Source organism: Pollachius pollachius (assembly GCF_949987615.1).
Source record: "Pollachius pollachius genome assembly, chromosome: 20".
NCBI lineage: Eukaryota > Metazoa > Chordata > Actinopteri > Gadiformes > Gadidae > Pollachius > Pollachius pollachius.
Window position 1 is genome coordinate 1091991 of NC_136953.1, and position 22674 is coordinate 1114664.

The 22674-nt window shown below is 46.2% G+C and overlaps 1 protein-coding gene across 2 annotated transcripts in view; it reads right to left on the reverse strand.

Moving 5' to 3' along the window:
* LOC307091449 (nck-associated protein 5-like) overlaps positions 1 to 22674 on the reverse strand; it is an 86043-nt gene that overhangs the window by 40928 nt on the left and 22441 nt on the right. For both annotated transcript variants that reach the window (XM_079758432.1, XM_079758433.1), the window contains 2 exons: positions 20549 to 20703; positions 7248 to 7338 (listed from right to left, as the gene is read on the reverse strand). In XM_079758432.1, the coding sequence (XP_079614558.1) occupies positions 7248 to 7338; positions 20549 to 20577 (120 nt within the window). In that variant the 5' untranslated portion in view covers positions 20578 to 20703. The remainder of the gene's footprint in view (positions 1 to 7247; positions 7339 to 20548; positions 20704 to 22674) is intronic.

Consider the following 22674-nt stretch of genomic DNA (forward strand, 5'->3'; position numbering starts at 1 on the left):
TTTTAGGCTATAGTTACTATAGTTACTATAGTTGGTTTGAGGCTGCAGTTGGTTTGAGGCTGTAACTGGTTTCAGGCTATAGTTGCTATAGTTACAATTGTTGGTTAGAGGCTATGGTTGGTTTGAGGCTTTAGTTGCTATAGTTACTATAGTTGGTTTGAGGCTGTAACTGGTTTGAGGCTATAGTTGCTATAGGTACTATAGTTGGTTTGAGGCTATATTTGGTTTGAGGCTGTAACTGGTTTGAGGCTATAGTTGCTATAGTTACTATAGTTGGTTTGAGGCTCTAGTTGGTTTGAGGCTTTAACTGGTTTGAGGCTATAGTTGCTATAGGTACTATAGTTGGTTTGAGGCTATAGTTGCTATAGTTACTATAGTTGGTTTGAGGCTCTAGTTGGTTTGAGGCTGTAACTGGTTTGAGGCTATAGTTGCTATAGGTACTTTAGTTGGTTTGAGGCTGTAACTGGTTTGAGGCTATAGTTGCTATAGGTACTTTAGTTGGTTTGAGGCTGTAACTGGTTTGAGGCTATAGTTGCTATAGGTACTTTAGTTGGTTTGAGGCTGTAACTGGTTTGAGGCTATAGTTGCTATAGGTACTTTAGTTGGTTTGAGGCTGTAACTGGTTTTAGGCTATAGTTGCTTTAGTTACTATAGTTGGTTTGAGGCTCTAGTTGGTTTGAGGCTGTAACTGGTTTGAGGCCATAGTTGCTATAGGTACTATAGTTGGTTTGAGGCTATAGTTGGTTTTAAGCTGTAACTGGTTAGGGACTATAGTTGCTATACTTACTATAGTTGGTTTGAGGCTCTAGTTGGTTTGAGGCTGTAACTGGTTTGAGGCTATAGTTGCTATACTTACTATAGTTGGTTTGAGGATCTAGTTGGTTTGAGGCTGTAACTGGTTTGAGGCTATAGTTGCTATAGGTACTATAGTTGGTTTGAGGCTGCAGTTGGTTTGAGGCTGTAACTGGTTTGAGGCTATAGTTGCTATAGTTACTATAGTTGGTTTGAGGCTGTAACTGGTTTGAGGCTATAGTTGCTATAGTTACTATAGTTGGTTTGAGGCTGTAACTGGTTTTAGGCTATAGTTACTATAGTTACTATAGTTGGTTTGAGGCTGCAGTTGGTTTGAGGCTGTAACTGGTTTCAGGCTATAGTTGCTATAGTTACAATTGTTGGTTAGAGGCTATGGTTGGTTTGAGGCTGTAACTGGTTTGAGGCTTTAGTTGCTATAGTTACTATAGTTGGTTTGAGGCTGTAACTGGTTTGAGGCTATAGTTGCTATAGGTACTATAGTTGGTTTGAGGCTATATTTGGTTTGAGGCTGTAACTGGTTTGAGGCTATAGTTGCTATAGTTACTATAGTTGGTTTGAGGCTCTAGTTGGTTTGAGGCTTTAACTGGTTTGAGGCTATAGTTGCTATAGGTACTATAGTTGGTTTGAGGCTATAGTTGCTATAGTTACTATAGTTGGTTTGAGGCTCTAGTTGGTTTGAGGCTGTAACTGGTTTGAGGCTATAGTTGCTATAGGTACTTTAGTTGGTTTGAGGCTATAGTTGGTTTTAAGCTGTAACTGGTTAGGGACTATAGTTGCTATACTTACTATAGTTGGTTTGAGGCTATAGTTGGTTTGAGGCTGTAACTGGTTTGAGGCTATAGTTGCTATAGGTACTTTAGTTGGTTTGAGGCTGTAACTGGTTTGAGGCTATAGTTGCTATAGGTACTTTAGTTGGTTTGAGGCTGTAACTGGTTTTAGGCTATAGTTGCTTTAGTTACTATAGTTGGTTTGAGGCTCTAGTTGGTTTGAGGCTGTAACTGGTTTGAGGCTTTAGTTGCTATAGTTACAATAGTTGGTTTGAGGCTGTAGTTGGTTTGAGGCTGTAACTGGTTTGAGGCTATAGTTGCTATAGTTACTATAGTTGGTTTGAGGCTCTAGTTGGTTTGAGGCTGTAACTGGTTTGGGGCTATAGTTGCTATAGTTACAATAGTTGGTTTGAGGCTGTAGTTAGTTTGAGGCTGTAACTGGTTTGAGGCTATAGTTGCGGTAGTTAGTATAGTTGGTTTGAGGTTGCAACTGGTTTGAGGCTATAGTTGCTATAGTTACTTTAGTTGGTTTGAGGCTATAGTTGGTTTGCGGCTGTAACTGGTTTGAGGCTATAGTTGCAATAGTTACTATAGTTGGTTTGAGGCTGTAGTTGGTTTGAGGCTGTAACTGGTTTGAGGCTATAGTTGCTATCGGTATTATAGTTGGTTTGATGCTGTAGTTGGTTTGAGGCTCTAACTGGTTTGAGGCTATAGTTGCTATATTTACTATAGTTGGTTTGAGGCTATAGTTGCTTTGAGGCTCTCACTGGTTTGGGGTATAGTTGCTTTAGTTACTTTAGTTAGTTTGAGGCTATAGTTGCTATAGTTACTATAGCTGGTTTGTGGCTATAGTTGGTTTGAGAATGTAACTGGTTTGAGGCTATAGTTGCTATAGTTACCATACTTTGTTTGAGGCTGTAGTTGGTTTGAGACTGTAACTGGTTTGAGGCTATAGTTGCTATACTTGGTTTGAGGCTGTAACTTGTTTGAGGCAATAGTTGCTATAGTTACTATAGTTGGTTTGAGGCTGTAACTGGTTTGAGGCTATAGTTGCTATAGTTACTATAGTTGGTTTGAGGCTATAGTTGGTTTGAGGCTGTAACTGGTTTGAGGCTATAGTTGCTATAGTTACTATAGTTGGTTTGAGGCTATAGTTGGTTCGAGGCAATAACTGGTTTTAGGCTATAGTTGCTTTAGTTACTGTAGTTGGTTTGAGGCTCTAGTTGGTTTGAGGCTGTAACTGGTTTGAGGCTATAGTTGCTATAGGTACTTTAGTTGGTTTGAGGCTATAGTTGGTTTTAAGCTGTAACTGGTTAGGGACTATAGTTGCTATACTTACTATAGTTGTTTTGAGGCTATAGTTGGTTTGAGGCTGTAACTGGTTTCAGGCTTTAGTTGCTATAGTTACAATAGTTGGTTTGAGGCTATAGTTGGTTTGAGGCTGTAACTGGTTTGAGGCTATAGTTGCTATAGTTACAATAGTTGGTTTGAGGCTGTAGTTGGTTTGAGGCTGTAACTGGTTTGAGGCTATAGTTGCTATAGTTACTATAGTTGGTTTGAGGCTCTAGTTGGTTTGAGGCTGTAACTGGTTTGGGGCTATAGTTGCTATAGTTACAATAGTTGGTTTGAGGCTGTAGTTAGTTTGAGGCTGTAACTGGTTTGAGGCTATAGTTGCGGTAGTTAGTATAGTTGGTTTGAGGTTGCAACTGGTTTGAGGCTATAGTTGCTATAGTTACTGTAGTTGGTTTGAGGCTATAGTTGGTTTGCAGCTGTAACTGGTTTGAGGCTATAGTTGCAATAGTTACTATAGTTGGTTTGAGGCTGTAGTTGGTTTGAGGCTGTAACTGGTTTGAGGCTATAGTTGCTATCGGTATTATAGTTGGTTTGATGCTGTAGTTGGTTTGAGGCTCTAACTGGTTTGAGGCTATAGTTGCTATATTTACTATAGTTGGTTTGAGGCTATAGTTGCTTTGAGGCTCTAACTGGTTTGGGGTATAGTTGCTTTAGTTACTATAGTTAGTTTGAGGCTATAGTTGCTATAGTTAATATAGCTGGTTTGAGGCTATAGTTGGTTTGAGAATGTAACTGGTTTGAGGCTATAGTTGCTATAGTTACCATACTTGGTTTGAGGCTGTAGTTGGTTTGAGACTGTAACTGGTTTGAGGCTATAGTTGCTATAGTTGGTTTGAGGCTATACTTGGTTTGAGGCTGTAACTGGTTTGAGGCAATAGTTGCTATAGTTACTATAGTTGGTTTGAGGCTGTAACTGGTTTGAGGCTATAGTTGCTATAGTTACTATACTTGGTTTGAGGCTGTAACTGGTTTGAGGCTATAGTTGCTATAGTTACTATAGTTGGTTTGAGGCTATAGTTGGTTCGAGGCAATAACTGGTTTTAGGCTATAGTTGCTTTAGTTACTATAGTTGGTTTGAGGCTCTAGTTGGTTTGAGGCTGTAACTGGTTTGAGGCTATAGTTGCTATAGGTACTTTAGTTGGTTTGAGGCTATAGTTGGTTTTAAGCTGTAACTGGTTAGGGACTATAGTTGCTATACTTACTATAGTTGGTTTAAGGCTATAGTTGGTTTGAGGCTGTAACTGGTTTGAGGCTATAGTTGGTTTGAGGCTATAACTGGTTTGAGGCTATAGTTGCTATAATTACTATAGTTGGTTTGAGGCTATGGTTGGTATGAGGCTGTAACTGATTTGGGGCTATAGTTACAATAGTTGGTTTGAGGCTGTAGTTAGTTTGAGGCTGTAACTGGTTTGAGGCTATAGTTGCTATAGTTACTATGGTTGGTTTGAGACTGTAACTGGTTTCAGGCTATAGTTGCTATAGTTACAATAGTTGGTTTGAGGCTGTAGTTGGTTTGAGGCTGTAACTGGTTTGAGGCTATAGTTGCTATAGTTACAATAGTTGGTTTGAGGCTGTAGTTGGTTTGAGGCTGTAACTGGTTTGAGGCTATAGTTGCTATAGGTACTATAGTTGGTTTGAGGCTGTAGTTGGTTTGAGGCTGTAACTGGTTTGAGGCTATAGTTGCTATAGGTACTATAGTTGGTTTGAGGCTGTAGTTGGTTTGAGGCTGTAACTGGTTTGGGGCTATAGTTGCTATAGTTACTATAGTTGGTTTGAGGCTATAGTTGCTATAGTTATTATAGTTGGTTTGAGGCTATAGTTGGTTTGAGGCTGTAACTGGTTTGAGGCTATAGTTGGTATAGGTACTGTAGTTGGTTTGAGGATGTAGTTGGTTTGAGACTGTATCTGGTTTGAGGCTATAGTTGCTGTCGTTGGTTTGAGGCTGTAACTGGTTTGAGGCAATAGTTGCTATAGTTACTATAGTTGGTTTGAGGCTATAGTTGGTTTGAGGCTGTAACTGGTTTGAGGCTATAGTTGCTATAGTTAGTATAGTTGGTTTGAGGCTGTAGTTCGTTTGAGGCTGTAACTTGTTTGAGGATATAGTTGCTATAGCTACTATAGTTGGTTTGAGGCTATAGTTGGTTTGAGGCTGTAACTGGTTTGAGGCTATAGTTGGTTTGAGGCTGTAACTGGTTTGAGGCTATAGTTGGTTTGAGGCTGTAACTGGTTTGAGGCTATAGTTGCTATAGTTATATTGCTGTAGTTACTATAGTTAGTTTGAGGCAATAGCTGCTATAGTTGCCATAGTTGGCGTTGAGGCTATAATAACTGAAGTTTCTATCATTGGTGAAGAGGCAATGTTAAATTGGGCAGTTGGCGGGCCGCCGACATCCGTCATATTCCCAACAAGGGTTCTGCAGCTCCCATCGATGGATCTAGGTTTGTCCAACACAAGTAAGTTCATAGAAACTGCCATGGCGAGGCCACAAACAGAAAAGTCCATATGTTTACACAAACATGCCCACAGTGAGAATGCTGAGCGTTTTTTAATAGCTTTAGGCATTCTGATCATTCTGAATTCTGCGGGCAGAGCAATATGTCAACAAGTTGTGAGGGTAAGTGCATGAGGGGGAGTGTTTCAGCTGACTGGAATGCGGCCATACTGCGTTAATGCGACACGACGCATACTCAGGAGGGCAGTAAGAATGCTTGAATGTTAAATGTCTTGGTCACGAGCGCTGTGGGGAGTTCTGGATCTGACTTTGTCTTTCTTGTGGCTTCAATCCACTCATTGTAAGGGGCCGGCTCAGTAGGAAGAAATCATCTGCTAAACGCCCTAAATGTAAATGTAAATGGTTGCAATTGAGAGTCTTGCTACATCAATTAATGTGTATGTAGAGGCACATCTACACTGTGCCTCGCGACTTTAAATGTTGCTCTGCCCGTCAGAATTAGAACATTGCCTTTAACACAGCAACTATCTGTGCTCAGAAGTGTGAGTACAGGCCTCAGTCTCTAAGTCTGTGAGCTTTTCAGTGGTGCGTAAACACAGAATACAGACTAGTGGATTTGTTTGTTTGTGGGCACTATGGGAGAAGAGCCAGGGCAGTTGGGATGTGCATCAGTGTGTAGGACAAAACACAGATAGAGCCTACAAACACTCGCTTGAAGAATAATGGTTGCAAACAGCTCACCAACTGCCTGGTTTTGGAGCGTGCCTGAGCACTGTGAGAAAAGAAATCATGGCTGATTTATTTTTCGACTTAGAAAATAACCTGGGGTCTTATAAAACTGCTCACAAAAGAACATTTAAGAACAAACAATAGCATTCTGATCTAGAACATTTAGCATGTTCTATTTAGAATATTCTACGATAGTTTACATTATATTATATTTACATTTAGAATGTAATAGATGCAATTGAATGATTCAGATAGAGTGTAACAATATCTCTAAAGACACTTCAATTGTTTGAAGAAACCTTAGATTAATTATGTGTTAACAGTGTCAGAATTGTGAAAGAAGAGGGTATGGGTAACAACAGCATAAGAAAATATGCTGAAATTGATAACAGCTCATTACAAGAAGCCCACAACTAATTAGAATGTATTATGGATAATGGGGTTATTTGCATTTGTAATGTGGTTCATTAGTTGTTTTTCAATTGCATTTGATAATAGGTGACGTGTGTGTGTGTCTGTGTGTGTGTGTGTGTGTGTGTGTGTGTGTGTGTGTGTGTGCGTGTTTTTGTGTTTGAAGGTCTGTACCAGAGAGGGTGTCTACTCACACTGCCCTTGCTAATTAACTTTAATTGTATCCCATTGGTTCTTAAAATATATCCTCCTAGTAACGACATTACTATATACATTACTATAGTAGCTTTTTCATCCAGTGGCTCCACTTTACATTATAAAACTACACCACTTAAAATGTACTTTTCACCTTAAAAGGCTACTTTGGGTTATGGCAATATCAGCTGCAGCAGTTCCAAACATTGAAAGTTTAATCAATCGTTGGAGATTTGCAGTAATATTCCTGAAATGCCATGCAACTCGGAGTCAATCAAAAGTCTTTGTTACTGCGCTGTAACATGGCGGACAGTGCAGTAAAAAGGAAATAAAGGACTTGAATAGTTGAATGGTTGAATAGAGCTCTGTTCATCTACATAAAGTAAAAGGGCCCCTCTTCTTCTTCAAACCCGGTGAATAATAACCAGCCTGCCACTCAGTCAGCGTGAGGCTGAAGGTGAGGCTCTGCTGATCAGCCCCTACTCCCCCTCCTCTGCAAGGCGTCCACCGGGAGGGGGTTACCAACCTTATATGCCTTCATGAGGTCCAGCGGGTCCACTTTAGGGCCTTCTAGCGAGTCCGGGTTCTGCAGCAGCGTCCTCACCGCCTCCTCCATGCTGCAGATCAGAGTCAGATTAGAAATCCTTCATGGACCCCTTGGGGAAACCGGGGTCACACCGAGACGGGGAAAACTTGCCGGTCGGGTTTGGTTGGAGAGTGTGTGAAAGAGGCCGAGTACTTGGCTTTGAAATGCAGCGCACTTGATTACTACAACACCTCCTCCCCCCTCAGGAAGAAGTACACCATCATCACAAATGTCAAGCTTTATTGTCCCTTTGAAGGACTTTTAATTTGGAGGAGCTGACGTGTAACACCAGCTCCCGGCGGCTCCAATACTGATCTGGATGTTTTTTATTGTGCCTAGCCTTGCTTTAATACCCTCGGACAAGAGCCGAGGCAATGAAGGAATCAAAACCAAACACGATCCCTCTGTGTTTCCAGTGCCAGACATTACCTTCCACCAGATGTGGACCTTGCCCCTCCCGGTGGCGTGCACCATTGCATGGACTACCATGGTAACCGTCCCAAACAGACTGATCCATGGGATAGAATCGGTATGATTGCAAAGCTCATCGAGTGCTGCAAAGCGGTTGACTTTCGAGAGCAGAGTAATAAAAGCTGACAGCGGAGGAGGTGGTATTCTCAAAGCCGTTGCAAGCCTTATCCAGACATTTCCATGATATTCTTTTAGTTAACACACACACACACATGCACACACGCAAACACACCCACAGCAATCAGTTCGGGGTGTGTGGAGCTTGCCTGCGATTGCGCCGGACTACATTACGTCTGTTGCTCAATAACTCTTGAAGGACACAGATCGACGCAGAGAATGGAGCCGGCAACCCCACAGACAGCATGTGCTCTCCCTACGAGGTGCTTGTCTGTGTAATAATAGGCCCAGCAGCTCTCGCTATGTGAAGCGAAGCAATTACAAGGCCATCAAATGGGATGTCAGGCACGGCCCGAGATATATAACAAATAGACATATACTGCATATAGACAATAGAAGGTTTACAGCTTTGTATTTTGTGAAGGAGTTGATATACCAAAACAATAAGAGGAACAGGGAAGAAGGCAGGGCTAGCGAGACAGATACCTTGCAACGGCACGGCTATGAAACACCTAGAAGGAGACCGTCAAGTCTGAGGCCCACTAAGAAGAAGTAGAGGAAAAACAAGAAGAGAAGAGTACAATGATGAGACAGCTCATGGCTCAGGCATCGAGGTAAGATAAGGTTCTGCTGTTCATACGATCGATCCAGTCCACTGAACATCGGTAGTGGTGATGGTGGTGGTGGTGGTGGTGGCGGTGGTGGTGGTGGTGGTGGTGGTGGTGGTGGTGGTGACGTTGGTGGTGGTGGTGGTGGTGGTGGTGGTGATGGTGGTGGTGATGGTGGTGGTGGTGGTGGTGGTGGTGGTGGTGGTGGTGGTGGTGGTGACGTTGGTGGTGGTGGTGATGGTGGTGGTGGTGTTGGTGGTGGTGGTGACGTTGGTGGTGGGGGTGGTGGTGGTGGTGGTGGTGACGTTGGTGGTGGTGGTGGTGGTGGTGGTGGTGGTGGGGGTGGTGGAGGTGGTGGTGGTGGTGGAGGTGGGGGTGGTGGTGGTGGTGGTGGCGGTGGCGGTGGTGGTGGTGGTGGTGGGGGTGGTGGAGGTGGTGGTGGTGGTGGAGGTGGGGGTGGTGGTGGTGGTGGTGGCGGTGGCGGTGGCGGTGGCGGCGGTGGTGGTGGTGGTGGTGGTGGTGGTGGTGGTGGTGGTTGTGGTGGTGGTGGTGGTGGTGGTGGTGGTGGCGGTGGCGGTGGCGGTGGCGGTGGTGGTGGTGGTGGTGACGTTGGTGGTGGTGGTGGTGGGGGTGGTGGTTGTGGTGGTGGTGGTGGTGGTGGTGGTGGTGGTGGTGGTGGTGGTGGTGGCGGTGGCGGTGGCGGTGGCGGTGGTGGTGGTGACGTTGGTGGTGGTGGTGGTGGGGGTGGTGGTTGTGGTGGTGGTGGTGGAGGTGGGGGTGGTGGTGGTGGCGGTGGCGGTGGCGGTGGTGGCGGTGGTGGCGGTGGTGGCGGTGGTGGCGGTGGCGGTGGTGGTGGTGGTGGCGGTGGCGGTGGCGGTGGCGGTGGTGGTGGTGGGGGTGGTGGAGGTGGTGGTGGTGGTGGAGGTGGGGGTGGTGGTGGTGGCGGTGGCGGTGGCGGTGGTGGCGGTGGCGGTGGCGGTGGTGGGGGTGGTGGAGGTGGTGGTGGTGGTGGAGGTGGGGGTGGTGGTAGTGGTGGTGGTGGGGGTGGTGGAGGTGGTGGTGGTGGTGGAGGTGGGGGTGGTGGTGGTGGCGGTGGCGGTGGCGGTGGTGGCGGTGGCGGTGGCGGTGGCGGTGGTGGTGGTGGTGGTTGAGGTTGAGATGATGGTGGTTGTGCTGGTGGCTCTGGCGTTAGTTGGACTGGTGGTGCTGGTGCTGGTGGTAGTTGGGGCGGTGGTGGTGGTGTAATGGGCCAATCATAAAGTGTGTTCCTCTGGTATTCCTGGCGCTGCAGAGGGAGCTGAGCTCCAGCTCTGAGAGCCAGACTGCACGGCAGACTGCTGCCTCCTCCTGGGAGACGGAGAGCGGAGGCTCATCTGGAGCTCTGGAGCATGGAGGTAAATCAGGTGACGCTCTATGCTAGTCGGATCCTATGATGTAGTGCCATGTCTCCCCCTCCCTCCCTGCTTCTGCCTCCAGGCCCGTGGGCGGGGGGGGGCGTTGGTCTCTCTCTGAGGCGCAGGTGTCGAACCGGCCCCCAGCAGGCGGAAGAGATAACCCGGGGCCACGGTGCCAGGTGCTGAACTGTTTGGGCAGTGTGAGACGGGAGCGAGCAGATGAGAAATAAAGAAAGAAATAAAAGAGAAAGAATAATTGCACAATTGCGAAGCGAGGCATTTCTTATTTTGTGGTCAAAGCAGACATTTTTGGAGGCGTACGGGGAGGAAGGGCTGATAAGGGCAGCTCAATACGGCCAAACATAGGGAAACCGGCGGCAACGAAGGCAGCCGGGAGCTCGTGTCTGGCTGATGGGGCCAGACAGGGGGGGAGAGAGAGGGAGGGAGGGAGGGAGGGAGGGAGGGTGAACTTTATGGAGCCGCTGCTGTGTGGTGAGAGCAGGAGGGGGGAGGCACTCGTTAGGACTAAGGACTGAGGGACGAGTAATGAAGGGAGGACATTAAAACGGTCCTATAGATATAAAGTCTAATATTGAGCCGGCCTTGGCATTATTTCACCTCAATGTGCTCAGTCGATGCCGTCTTGTTGATATAGATGTATTCAACACCATCCCCTAAACACGTCCACCAGACTGCTGGTCCTTGAAGTGTAATGTGTGATTCGTGCGATGATTCACGCGGGGTAAGCTTGTCTAAACACCTGCCAGATGGACTTCTTTTTGATTCATGGATAGTGAGCTGGAATGATTTTTCACAAGCATTCTGAAAGATTGTTGGTTATACCAAAGAAATTGCAGATTTTTACAAACACTGTTAGACATAATGGATGAGAATATAAACAAATTAGTCCAATTTCTAAGGGCGATGATATCAGACAACGGACCTTGTATAAAACAATAAAACAGCAATATAATTTCCCATCATGAATAACTACCAACACATTAAGCATCTATTGTGCCCTTTGATCTGCCCTTTAACTTCCTAATGATCATATTCAGAGCTGACTCAGATGAATAATGCTCCGATGATCCAGTGCCCCAGCAGGGGTGCAGGGATATCGCTTTGAGTGCCTTGCGCTAAAACACTTTCATCTTGTTATCATGCTTGTTTTCATTTTGTTCCTGGCGTATTCTTTAATGACTTGCTGCATGGTGTGGCCGCTTGAACACTGGCTGACCCCGCTGCGCACAACGTAGAAACCACTGACATTTGGCCCTGTCATTCCAGATGTCATGTGGGCATGATGCGTGACGTAGCCTAGCGGTTAGCCCGTGACCAGTGACTGGGATATTGTTTTGACCCAGTAGGCACACCCGGGGAATGATGTCATGTCATGTGGACTCAACTAAACGTGAACTTATCACCACAGTCAATGCTGAGCGTCTCTAAAGGCTAAACTGAGTCCAGGCCCGCGGGTGGAAGAGCGGGGCCCAGCTAGCCGCTAGCATAGTGGAGCAGCATGGCCGAGATAAGGAACCCATGTTGCAAAGTGAAGTTTGCTTGTATGAGATAGAGTTTTAGTATGTTCATGTTTGTGTGAATGAGATAGTGTGTGTGCAGATATATATATATGTGTGTGTGTGTGTGTGTGTTTGTGTGTGTGTGTGTGTGTGTGTGTGTCAGAGAGAGTGTTTGTGAAACACACAAACAGACAAATTGCACCCAATTACAATCACAACAAATAGCTATCCGACAAGCAGCTATACATCCACATACCATTCGCACTCAAGATGTATTTCTCTGATTTGTTGCACCCATGGGTTACATCAGTATCAGCAGACTGTATAACAACGAGGGTTAGTGTCTACACCCTGGTCCTCATCATCATCATCCTCATTACTTCTTCATCCTCATCATTGCTTTCCCATTACATCACTTCAATGCACCTATTCGTATTTTTTTAATCCCAAATCCCTTCACAAACACACATTATGTCTGTTTTATCTAGTGTGTATTTAAATATTATAATCAAACATAGAAACCAAACAGTCATGCTGCATAAACTGAGCTCTAACGCACAACATCCTTAACGTTAGCTTTAAGGTTAGATATGGTTTAGTTTAGGTTTAATGTTTTATAGGTATGAGGTTAGAGACGGTTTAGTTTAGGTCCTAGGTGAGAGATAGCTGAGTTTAAGTAATGGTCGGAGATGGTTAAGATGGTTACGTTAAGGCGTACGCTCAGATTAGATTAGACTGTAATGGTAATTTATTCTTTATTGTCATGCACTTAGTGTCCAGCCTGCCCCTAGCACATCAAGAGGTGGTTCAGCTATGCGTTAGATGTTTTTAAATTAAGATGGTTCCAAGCAGTTTGGTTTAAATATAAGGTTGGAGTTGGGTACCTTTCGCTATAAGTTTACAGATGGTTACATGGAGATATAGGTTCAATATAAGGTTTAAGGTTAGTGGCGGTTAAATCTTCCTATAAGGTGAGAGGTACACCAGTATAAGATCAGGTAGAAGCCACATCAACACACCTTGGCCGGTAGTCACCTGTAGAGTTCACTAGCGTGTCCTCAGTTGTTGCTCACACACAGCGACGCGTGGTCTCCTCATAACCAGAGGTAACACCTCACTCCTCCTCGCCATCACGGGCATCCAGAAAGCTTCCCCCCCGGTGGTCCCTCTTCAGTCACTGAGCTTCAGTCTGGGACCTCTCCCTACCCCGGTGGTCCCTGGGTCCTCTTCAGTCACTGAGCTTCAGTCTGGGACCTCTCCCTACCCCGGTGGTCCCTGGGTCCTCTTCAGTCACTGAGCTTCAGTCTGGGACCTCTCCCTACCCCGGTGGTCCCTGGGTCCTCTTCAGTCACTGAGCTTCAGTCTGGGACCTCTCCCTACCCCGGTGGTCCCTGGGTCCTCTTCAGTCACTGAGCTTCAGTCTGGGACCTCTCCCTACCCCGGTGGTCCCTGGGTCCTCTTCAGTCACTGAGCTTCAGTCTGGGACCTCTCCCTACCCCGGTGGTCCCTGGGTCCTCTTCAGTCACTGAGCTTCAGTCTGGGACCTCTCCCTACCCCGGTGGTCCCTGGGTCCTCTTCAGTCACTGAGCTTCAGTCTGGGACCTCTCCCTACCCCGGTGGTCCCTGGGTCCTCTTCAGTCACTGAGCTTCAGTCTGGGACCTCTCCCTACCCCGGTGGTCCCTGGGTCCTCTTCAGTCACTGAGCTTCAGTCTGGGACCTCTCCCTACCCCGGTGGTCCCTGGGTCCTCTTCAGTCACTGAGCTACAGTCTGGGACCTCTCCCTACCCCGGTGGTCCCTGGGTCCTCTTCAGTCACTGAGCTTCAGTCTGGGACCTCTCCCTACCCCGGTGGTCCCTGGGTCCTCTTCAGTCACTGAGCTTCAGTCTGGGACCTCTCCCTACCCCGGTGGTCCCTGGGTCCTCTTCAGTCACTGAGCTTCAGTCTGGGACCTCTCCCTACCCCGGTGGTCCCTGGGTCCTCTTCAGTCACTGAGCTTCAGTCTGGGACCTCTCCCTACCCCGGTGGTCCCTGGGTCCTCTTCAGTCACTGAGCTTCAGTCTGGGACCTCTCCCTACCCCGGTGGTCCCTGGGTCCTCTTCAGTCACTGAGCTTCAGTCTGGGACCTCTCCCTACCCCGGTGGTCCCTGGGTCCTCTTCAGTCACTGAGCTTCAGTCTGGGACCTCTCCCTACCCCGGTGGTCCCTGGGTCCTCTTCAGTCACTGAGCTTCAGTCTGGGACCTCTCCCTACCCCGGTGGTCTCTGTGGTCAGCTCCTAGGAGCCTGCTCCGAGCTCTGTTCCCATAGGCCTGATTACCCTGCATGCATATCTGTGCGTGCGTCTGGCTGTGTGTGCGTCTGTCTGTGTGTGTGTGTGTGTGTGTCTGTGTGTCTGTGTGTGTCTGTGTCAGTAGAGAAGTGGGTCTCTGGGTCCAATGTGAAGCACTAGTGCTTAGGAAAACAAATAAGGAGCGAGGGAGGAGGCAGGCCGCTTGTGCGTGTGCTGCATGTGTGTATAGGCATGTGTGTCTGTGCTTGTGTGTATAGGCATGTGTGTCTGTGCGTGGCAAACAAAGGGAAACCTTCACTTGAGACCAGGCCGGAGCCGGCTGTCACTGCCCCATGACTGAGGCTGAAAGGGGAGGCGATGTCTGGGGGAGAGATGATGTCTGGGGTTAGCGACGATGTCTGGGGGAGAGATGATGTCTGGGGTTAGTGACGATGTCTGGGGTTAGCGACGATGTCTGGGGAAGAGACGATGTCTGGGGTTAGTGACGATGTCTGGGGAAGAGACGATGTCTGGGGTTAGCGACGATGTCACAAGGTTTTACTTATGAATGTATTAGTACACGTATCTATCTGGATAGGATAGATGGGTAATACATTTAGCTTTTTGAAATGGAAAAATGTCAAAGGTTGGGGAAAGCGTTATAGAATAAATTGGAGAAACACAATACAGAACAAATGCTTCACCAGAAATGTCTGACTTTGTTTCCATTCGAGGAAACCAAGTTTCCATATTTTAGTTTAGTAAACAAATGTGGCTGGTTATGACTGCTGGCTTTCTGAAGCAAGACTGGAACACGCGTCCTGCAGCCCAGCAACACATCTCTAATGCATGCAGGCGCCCGCTCCGAGGCATGAGCACGCTTTATGAGAACCAATGAGGTGGTGTTAAAGTATTAATTAGTGAGACCCACTCAGGTGTACGTGACAACACATACACAATCACACAAATACCACTACACCCACACACACGCACACACACACCCCCAGTGAATGGATGCCTGTGTGGTAAGTCCAGGGCCGGCACAAAAACAATCACAGCATCTTTGCTCTCCTGTCTTTAGTTCCCAGAAACATCCCTTGCTGTGTGTGTGTGTGTGTGTGTGTGTGTGTGTGTGTGTGGCGACTCGTGCCCTCGTCCTCTTTGTAGTCCGCGACCCCACCGAACAAAGGAGCACAGGCGCCGCGCCTCCTTCTACAAAAGGAGTTCACTGGTTCTGGCTGGGTGACATTTGAGGAGGGCTCTTATCAAAGCTTGCCCTGCGCTCTTCACAGCCCCGCGGCGCATCAATAGATGGCCTACCATGGCAGAGAGAAAACACCTCCTCCCCCAGATACAATAGTCCCGGGGCGGCGTGCGACAGGGGCCATGGGTCAGCCCTTCATCCGCCTTGCACGTGGGCCCCCCCCCGTGGGGCCCAGGGCTCTTTGCCCTCCTCTACGGGGGGGTTTGTTAGTGCTCAGCCGGCAGGCCGCTGTGCGCTGAGCAGAGAAGACGCGACGTCAAACAGAGAAGACGCGCCGCCCGTGGTCGCGGCGTCGAGATAAAGCGAGGCGATCAGCCCCCCCGGCTTGAAGGCGTGCAGAAGAGGAAGAGTTGAGGCGCTTCTCGCCGTCCCAGAGCAAGAGCATCAGCCATTACACCCACATTCACACTTAAGGATGTCAGAAAAGGGGGGCCGCGTCTGATGCCTGCGGTCGGCAATGGCTGCCGGCACCGACACCCACCCACGTCCCCGCACGCCGCAGCTCGTTAAAACAAATCACGCACAATGATCTCACAAAGTGTGCACACGCCTCCGTCCATCAGTCCCAGCCCAGCACACTCACACCCGTGTCCTTTCAAATCAAAAGATGCTCCTGCCGCTCAGCTCTCCTCCATATGTCTGCTGCTCATCCAAACCTGTGTGCTGGGCTGATCCAGGGTGTGTTCCAAAAGGATTTCACTTGCACTTTCGTTTTGAAAGTTGAATTCTGTCATTTTAAACGACCTTCGCTTTGTAACATTTCAGCCCTCGTCTGTCTCCTTTCACATCCCCACCATGAAAATGTGTGGAAGTAAAAAGCCTTTTTTCCGACCCTCATTAAAGCAGCTTGTCTGAACACAGTAGTGTAGAACAAGAGCGAGTGCGTGTGGTGATGTGAAATGTGTACTAAGGCACGAGCCAATTTAGCCAATAACGTTTGATGGGCTAGCTCAGAGGCGTTGTTGATAACCGCTATGAATCATCTCTCCCCGGCACGCTGTCAGAGGCAGATGGGAATGGACACGATCGATAGAAAGACCAGAGGAAGACATTCCCTCACCCCGCAGCGAAGGCTGAGAGGAGGAAGAACTAATCATTAGCATTCATCACCCCCACGCTCCATCGGTCACACTTCTGTTAAAGAAATCTGATTTACTTATCTAGAGAGTGCACCCGTGCCAAGGTAATCGTAATAATGTTTTATTCAGATTACAGTGAGATTTTTGTTGTAGGATCTATAAAGTAGGACAGATGAGACCCCTGAGCGGTTCACAGCCCCTCCATAGACCACATCCTGGCCCTCCTGTGCAGCGCTGGTATAAACCAGCGCTGCCCTGTTCAGTGTCTTATGATGGTTCGGTAATAAGGTATGAACCAGCGCTGCCCTGTTCAGTGTCTTATGACAGTTCCTTCATAAGGTATGAACCAGCGCTGCAGTGTTCAGTGTCTTATGATGGTTCCTTCATAAGGTATGAACCAGCACTGCACTGTTCAGTGTCTTGTGACGGTTCCTTCATAAGGTATGAACCAGCGCTGCACTGTTCAGTGTCTTGTGACAGTTCCTTCATAAGGTATGAACCAGCGCTGCCCTGTTAAGTGTCTTGTGACGGTTCCTTCATAAGGTATGAACCAGCACTGCACTGTTCAGTGTCTTATGACGGTTCGGTCATAAGGTATGAACCAGCGCTGCACTGTGTGGTGTCTTATGACGGTTCCTTCATAAGGTATGAACCAGCGCTGCACTGTTCAGTGTCTTATGACGGTTCCTTCATAAGGTATGAACCAGCACTGCCCTGTTCAGTGTCTTATGACGGTTCGGTAATAAGGTATGAACCAGCACTGCCCTGTTCAGGGTCTTATGACGGTTCCTTCATAAGGTATGAACCAGTGCGGCCCTGTTCAGTGTCTTATGACGGTTCGGTAATAAGGTATGAACCAGCGCTGCCCTGTTCAGTGTCTTATGACGGTTCGGTAATAAGGTATGAACCAGCGCTGCCCTGTTCAGTGTCTTATGACGGTTCGGTAATAAGGTATGAACCAGCGCTGCCCTGTTCAGTGTCTTATGGTTCGCTTGGAGCCATCGCTCTCTCACAAGCCCTCACCATTAGGATATTATCTGTATTTTAGCAGAGGGGTTAATGGAAAGAGTGGCCATATCTCACCTCTCTACACATTTCATTTCTTTCTTCTTCGCTGGTTTTTCAGCAGACTAGCTCCACATCTTGTGGCTAATTAACCTCACTAAAAATGGCTTTTTATGGATGTTCTGCACATCTACTTGTTATAATGTAGTTCAACTAACATAGCGTCTCGACTGCCACTGGTTACAATCACTGCATGTCCGTTTTACTCAAATACCGTCTCCATTCACAACCGCTGGAAGACGTGGGCATCAATGGTTTGTCGTCGATGAAACACATTTAATCAGGGCACAATTAGACCGGAGAAATTCTGGATCGAAACAGAGTAATGGTGGCTGGAGGACCAGCCTTAAAACAGAGTGCGTTACATTAGGGTCTTCATCCTCCACTCGCTCTAACTTTAGAGAAGTGGAGAGAGGCGGGGGCTCACTTTAAATTCTCCTAAATGTTCCGCGGGGTGTCTCTGATATCTTTTGCGCGATGATGCAAATCCGTTAACAGACACAAATGACTGGTTTGATTCAATCCCACAGCCCGGCGAGCAGGCGTGGTAATGGTGGTGGTGGGTGGGGGATGGGGTGCAGACGGATTCTGGGAATAGTGATGTAGGGTCCTCACACGAGCAGAAGACCGTCAGCAAGGGCAAGAGATGGACTACCTTGTATTTGTTTCATTTCATCTATTATTTTTATGAGAGGAAGAGCCTCAAGCATAGTGATTTTATTGTGAGAATTGTATGTCTCTTAGTTAAGGACCTTCTGTTTTGGTTTTGAAACAAAGGTTATGTTGTTCACGCCAAAATTACACTTCTAGCATCTTAGTGTTGCGTCGTGTATTGACAGATTGAAATCATACGCTGTGGGTGGTATTGTGCTGTTGTAAGTGTTGTTATGTCGATTGGGTGTTGATGCTGTGGGGTTATATCTTGGTGACCGCCGTGCTGGAATGTTAGCATTAATGTGTTGGGGAAGGTACAGTCCATGTTGTTCGTCTATGTGACGTTGATGTTGTGTGTTAATAGGGGCGGTTGGTGTTGTGTGTTAATAGTGTAGGTTGGTGTTGTGTGTTAATAGGGGCGGTTGGTGTTGTGTGTTAATAGTGTAGGTTGGTGTTGTGTGTTAATAGTGTAGGTTGGTGTTGTGTGTTAATAGTGTAGGTTGGTGTTGTGTGTTAATAGTGTAGGTTGGTGTTGTGTGTTAATAGTGTAGGTTGGTGTTGTGTGTTAATAGTGTAGGTTGGTGTTGTGTGTTAATAGTGTAGGTTGGTGTTGTGTGTTAATAGGGGCGGTTGGTGTTGTGTGTTAATAGTGTAGGTTGGTGTTGTGTGTTAATAGTGTAGGTTGGTGTTGTGTGTTAATAGTGTAGGTTGGTGTTGTGTGTTAATAGTGTAGGGTGGTGTTGTGTGTTAATAGTGTAGGTTGGTGTTGTGTGTTAATAGTGTAGGTTGGTGTTGTGTGTTAATAGTGTAGGTTGGTGTTGTGTGTTAATAGTGTAGGTTTGTGTTGTGTGTTAATAGGGGCGGTTGGTGTTGTGTGTTAATAGTGTAGGTTGGTGTTGTGTGTTAATAGTGTAGGTTGGTGTTGTGTGTTAATAGTGTAGGTTGGTGTTGTGTGTTAATAGTGTAGGTTGGTGTTGTGTGTTAATAGTGTAGGTTGGTGTTGTGTGTTAATAGTGTAGGTTGGTGTCTTGTGTTAATAGTGTAGGTTGGTGTTGTGTGTTAATAGTGTAGGTTGGTGTCGTGTGTTAATAGTGTAGGTTGGTGTTGTGTGTTAATAGTGTAGGTTGGTGTCATGTGTTAATAGTGTAGGTTGGTGTCGTGTGTTAATAGTGTAGGTTGGTGTCGTGTGTTAATAGTGTAGGTTGGTGTCGTGTGTTAATAGTGTAGGTTGGTGTTGTGTGTTAATAGTGTAGGTTGGTGTTGTGTGTTAATAGGGGTGGTTGGTGTTGTGTGTTAATAGTGTAGGTTGGTGTTGTGTGTTAATAGTGTAGGTTGGTGTTGTGTGTTAATAGTGTAGGTTGGTGTTGTGTGTTAATAGTGTAGGTTGGTGTTGTGTGTTAATAGTGTAGGTTGGTGTTGTGTGTTAATAGTGTAGGTTGGTGTTGTGTGTTAATAGGGGCGGTTGGTGTTGTGTGTTAATAGTGTAGGTTGGTGTTGTGTGTTAATAGTGTAGGTTGGTGTTGTGTGTTAAAAGTGTAGGTTGGTGTTGTGTGTTAATAGTGTAGGGTGGTGTTGTGTGTTAATAGTGTAGGTTGGTGTTGTGTGTTAATAGTGTAGGTTGGTGTTGTGTGATAATAGTGTAGGTTGGTGTTGTGTGTTAATAGTGTAGGTTGGTGTTGTGTGTTAATAGTGTAGGTTGGTGTTGTGTGTTAATAGTGTAGGTTGGTGTTGTGTGTTAATAGTGTAGGTTGGTGTTGTGTGTTAATAGTGTAGGTTGGTGTTGTGTGTTAATAGGGGCGGTTGGTGTTGTGTGTTAATAGTGTAGGTTGGTGTTGTGTGTTAATAGTGTAGGTTGGTGTTGTGTGTTAATAGTGTAGGTTGGTGTTGTGTGTTAATAGTGTAGGTTGGTGTCGTGTGTTAATAGTGTAGGTTGGTGTCGTGTGTTGATAGTGTAGGTTGGTGTTGTGTGTTAATAGGGGCGGTTGGTGTTGTGTGTTAATAGTGTAGGTTGGTGTTGTGTGTTAATAGGGGCGGTTGGTGTTGTGTGTTAATAGTGTAGGTTGGTGTTGTGTGTTAATAGTGTAGGTTGGTGTCGTGTGTTAATAGTGTAGGTTGGTGTTGTGTGTTAATAGTGTAGGTTGGTGTCGTGTGTTAATAGTGTAGGTTGGTGTCGTGTGTTAATAGTGTAGGTTGGTGTCGTGTGTTAATAGTGTAGGTTGGTGTCGTGTGTTAATAGTGTAGGTTGGTGTTGTGTGTTAATAGTGTAGGTTGGTGTTGTGTGTTAATAGTGTAGGTTGGTGTTGTGTGTTAATAGGGGCGGTTGGTGTTGTGTGTTAATAGGGGCGGTTGGTGTTGTGTGTTAATAGTGTAGGTTGGTGTTGTGTGTTAATAGTGTAGGTTGGTGTTGTGTGTTAATAGTGTAGGTTGGTGTTGTGTGTTAATAGTGTAGGTTGGTGTTCTGTGTTAATAGGGGCGGTTGGTGTTGTGTGTTAATAGTGTGGGTTGGTGTTGTGTGTTAATAGTGTAGGTTGGTGTCGTGTGTTAATAGTGTAGGTTGGTGTCGTGTGTTAATAGTGTAGGTTGGTGTCGTGTGTTAATAGTGTAGGTTGGTGTCGTGTGTTAATAGTGTAGGTTGGTGTCGTGTGTTAATAGTGTAGGTTGGTGTCGTGTGTTAATAGTGTAGGTTGGTGTCGTGTGTTAATAGTGTGGGTTGGTGTCGTGTGTTAATAGTGTAGGTTGGCGTTGTGTGTTAATGCAGCGGGGTGGTTGTAGGGGATGCTAGAGTCGTTGTGTACCCGTACCTGGAGAAGTGTCGCTGCAGTGTCACCATCTGCCGCCTGGCCCTCAGAGACGTCTCTCCCTCCACTCTCTCTCCTCCCCTCTCCCTCTCTGCTGTCCTCGGCGGCCAGATGCTGTTGTTTGTTTGACGGCCAGGGATTTGATGTGTGAGATGTGCCTGCGGAGCACAGAAACACAGTGCTGTTAATCTGGCATATTGGGATTCCACCAGAGTTCAAAGATGCACCTGCTTGGTTCCTCCCAGCCCATATCACAGGCAGTGTCATTATCTTTGGGTGTGGGGTCCCCTAGGGACCCGGGGGACATTTCCCCTGGCCTCCCCCTACACTCTTCAAATAAAAAGTCATCCAAATCAAAACTTTCCTGAAATAAGTGTTTGGTTCTATAAATCAGCATATATATATATATATATATATATATGTTTATTTATTTATTTATAAATGTACAGTAAATTGAACCTCTATTGAAGTTTTCATTCTGTCTTCGTTGGCCTGCTGAAATATGGGAGACATACCTGTCCCCCCCACATTGATAACGCCTCCTGTGCCCCTCTTCACAGCCCTCCATACCCCCTCCTGGCCCTCCTGTGCACGCTGGTATGAACCAGCGTGCACTGTTCAGTGTCTTATGACGGTTCGTTCATAAGGTATGAACCAGCGCTGCCCTGTTCAGTGTCTTATGACGGTTCGGTCATAAGGTATGAACCAGCGCTGCCCTGTTCAGTGTCTTATGACGGTTCCTTCATAAGGTATGAACCAGCGCTGCCCTGTTCAGTGTCTTATGATGGTTCGGTAATAAGGTATGAACCAGCGCTGCCCTGTTCAGTGTCTTATGAGGGTTCGGTCATAAGGTATGAACCAGCGCTGCACTGTTCAGTGTCTTATGACGGTTCCTTCATAAGGTATGAACCAGCGCTGCCCTGTTCATACCTTATGAAGGAACCGTCACAAGACACTGAACAGTGCAGCGTACACTTATTTTATTCCTTATTTGTACACATTTTATCAAGCTATCAAGTAATACATTACAACATGTTTGGTGTAGTGCAGAATACCAATTTATATCGACTGGCTGTAAAGGGTTGTTTCTGTTTTTCTCTAAAATCTCTCTCTAACATTTACACATAAGAACTGAGTTACTTATCCTGACTTATTGAGAACATGACTTTTGCTTTCGGGGGTTTTGAGTAGGTGGAGGCGAACTCTCACCTCTTCTGGGGCCAATAAAGAGATGCTCGCCTGGGTTCTGGATTAAAATCAGATGTGATAAACATGTATATATATATATATATATATATATATATATATATATATATATATATATATATATAGATATCACATCAGACCTTGACTCTCGAATGAAACAGGTTAACTGATGGACTGTTTTTGGTCCACAGTGAAATGGGGGGAGTGCATCTTTATAAAGAAATGTATTCATTTACAAATATCCCAATGTTTTTGCCATGACAAATCTGAGACAATGCGGAAAAATACTAAACTAGTTAGATATGCGCTGACCGAGCTTCCTGTATGGGAAGGAAACACAAGTAGCCTACCATCTGAAAGAATCAGATCCATTTACAAGAGCCCATTAGTGGGCAACTTGAACTTCACAAGTTTCTGTATTTGTTCACAGCGAGAGCCACTGTCAATACAATATGTTCCAGTAACAGGTCACCAGTGCTCACTTCCTGAATGTAACAGGCTCCTAATCTCCATTTTCCAATTACTTCCCCCATGGCCTCCGTGGAGCCTCTCCTTGTGTTCTCCGTGAGCTGTGACCTCACCGTAATTACTACAGCCAGCCAATCAGCCGCAGAGGGCTTTATGTCATTCCACCAACCAGAGCGGTATGCGTTTGTGTTTTAACACAGCTATGAACCAGGGGGCGGAGGTGTGAGCAGGCAAAGCTTTAATAAGATTAATACATTTGTTGTATTAAAGCTATGTGTTATGAGTTCAATAAAAAGCACTTTGATTTCAAGATGAAATATCGGTAACAGCTCCTGGATAATAGGGCATTAAAGATAATTATGCGTGGTACTTTGTTTTTTCAAGGCGGTTGCAACATGTGATAACTTTTGTTCTTGAAATGACAACCTCCTGACAATGACAATTACTGTAGTTTA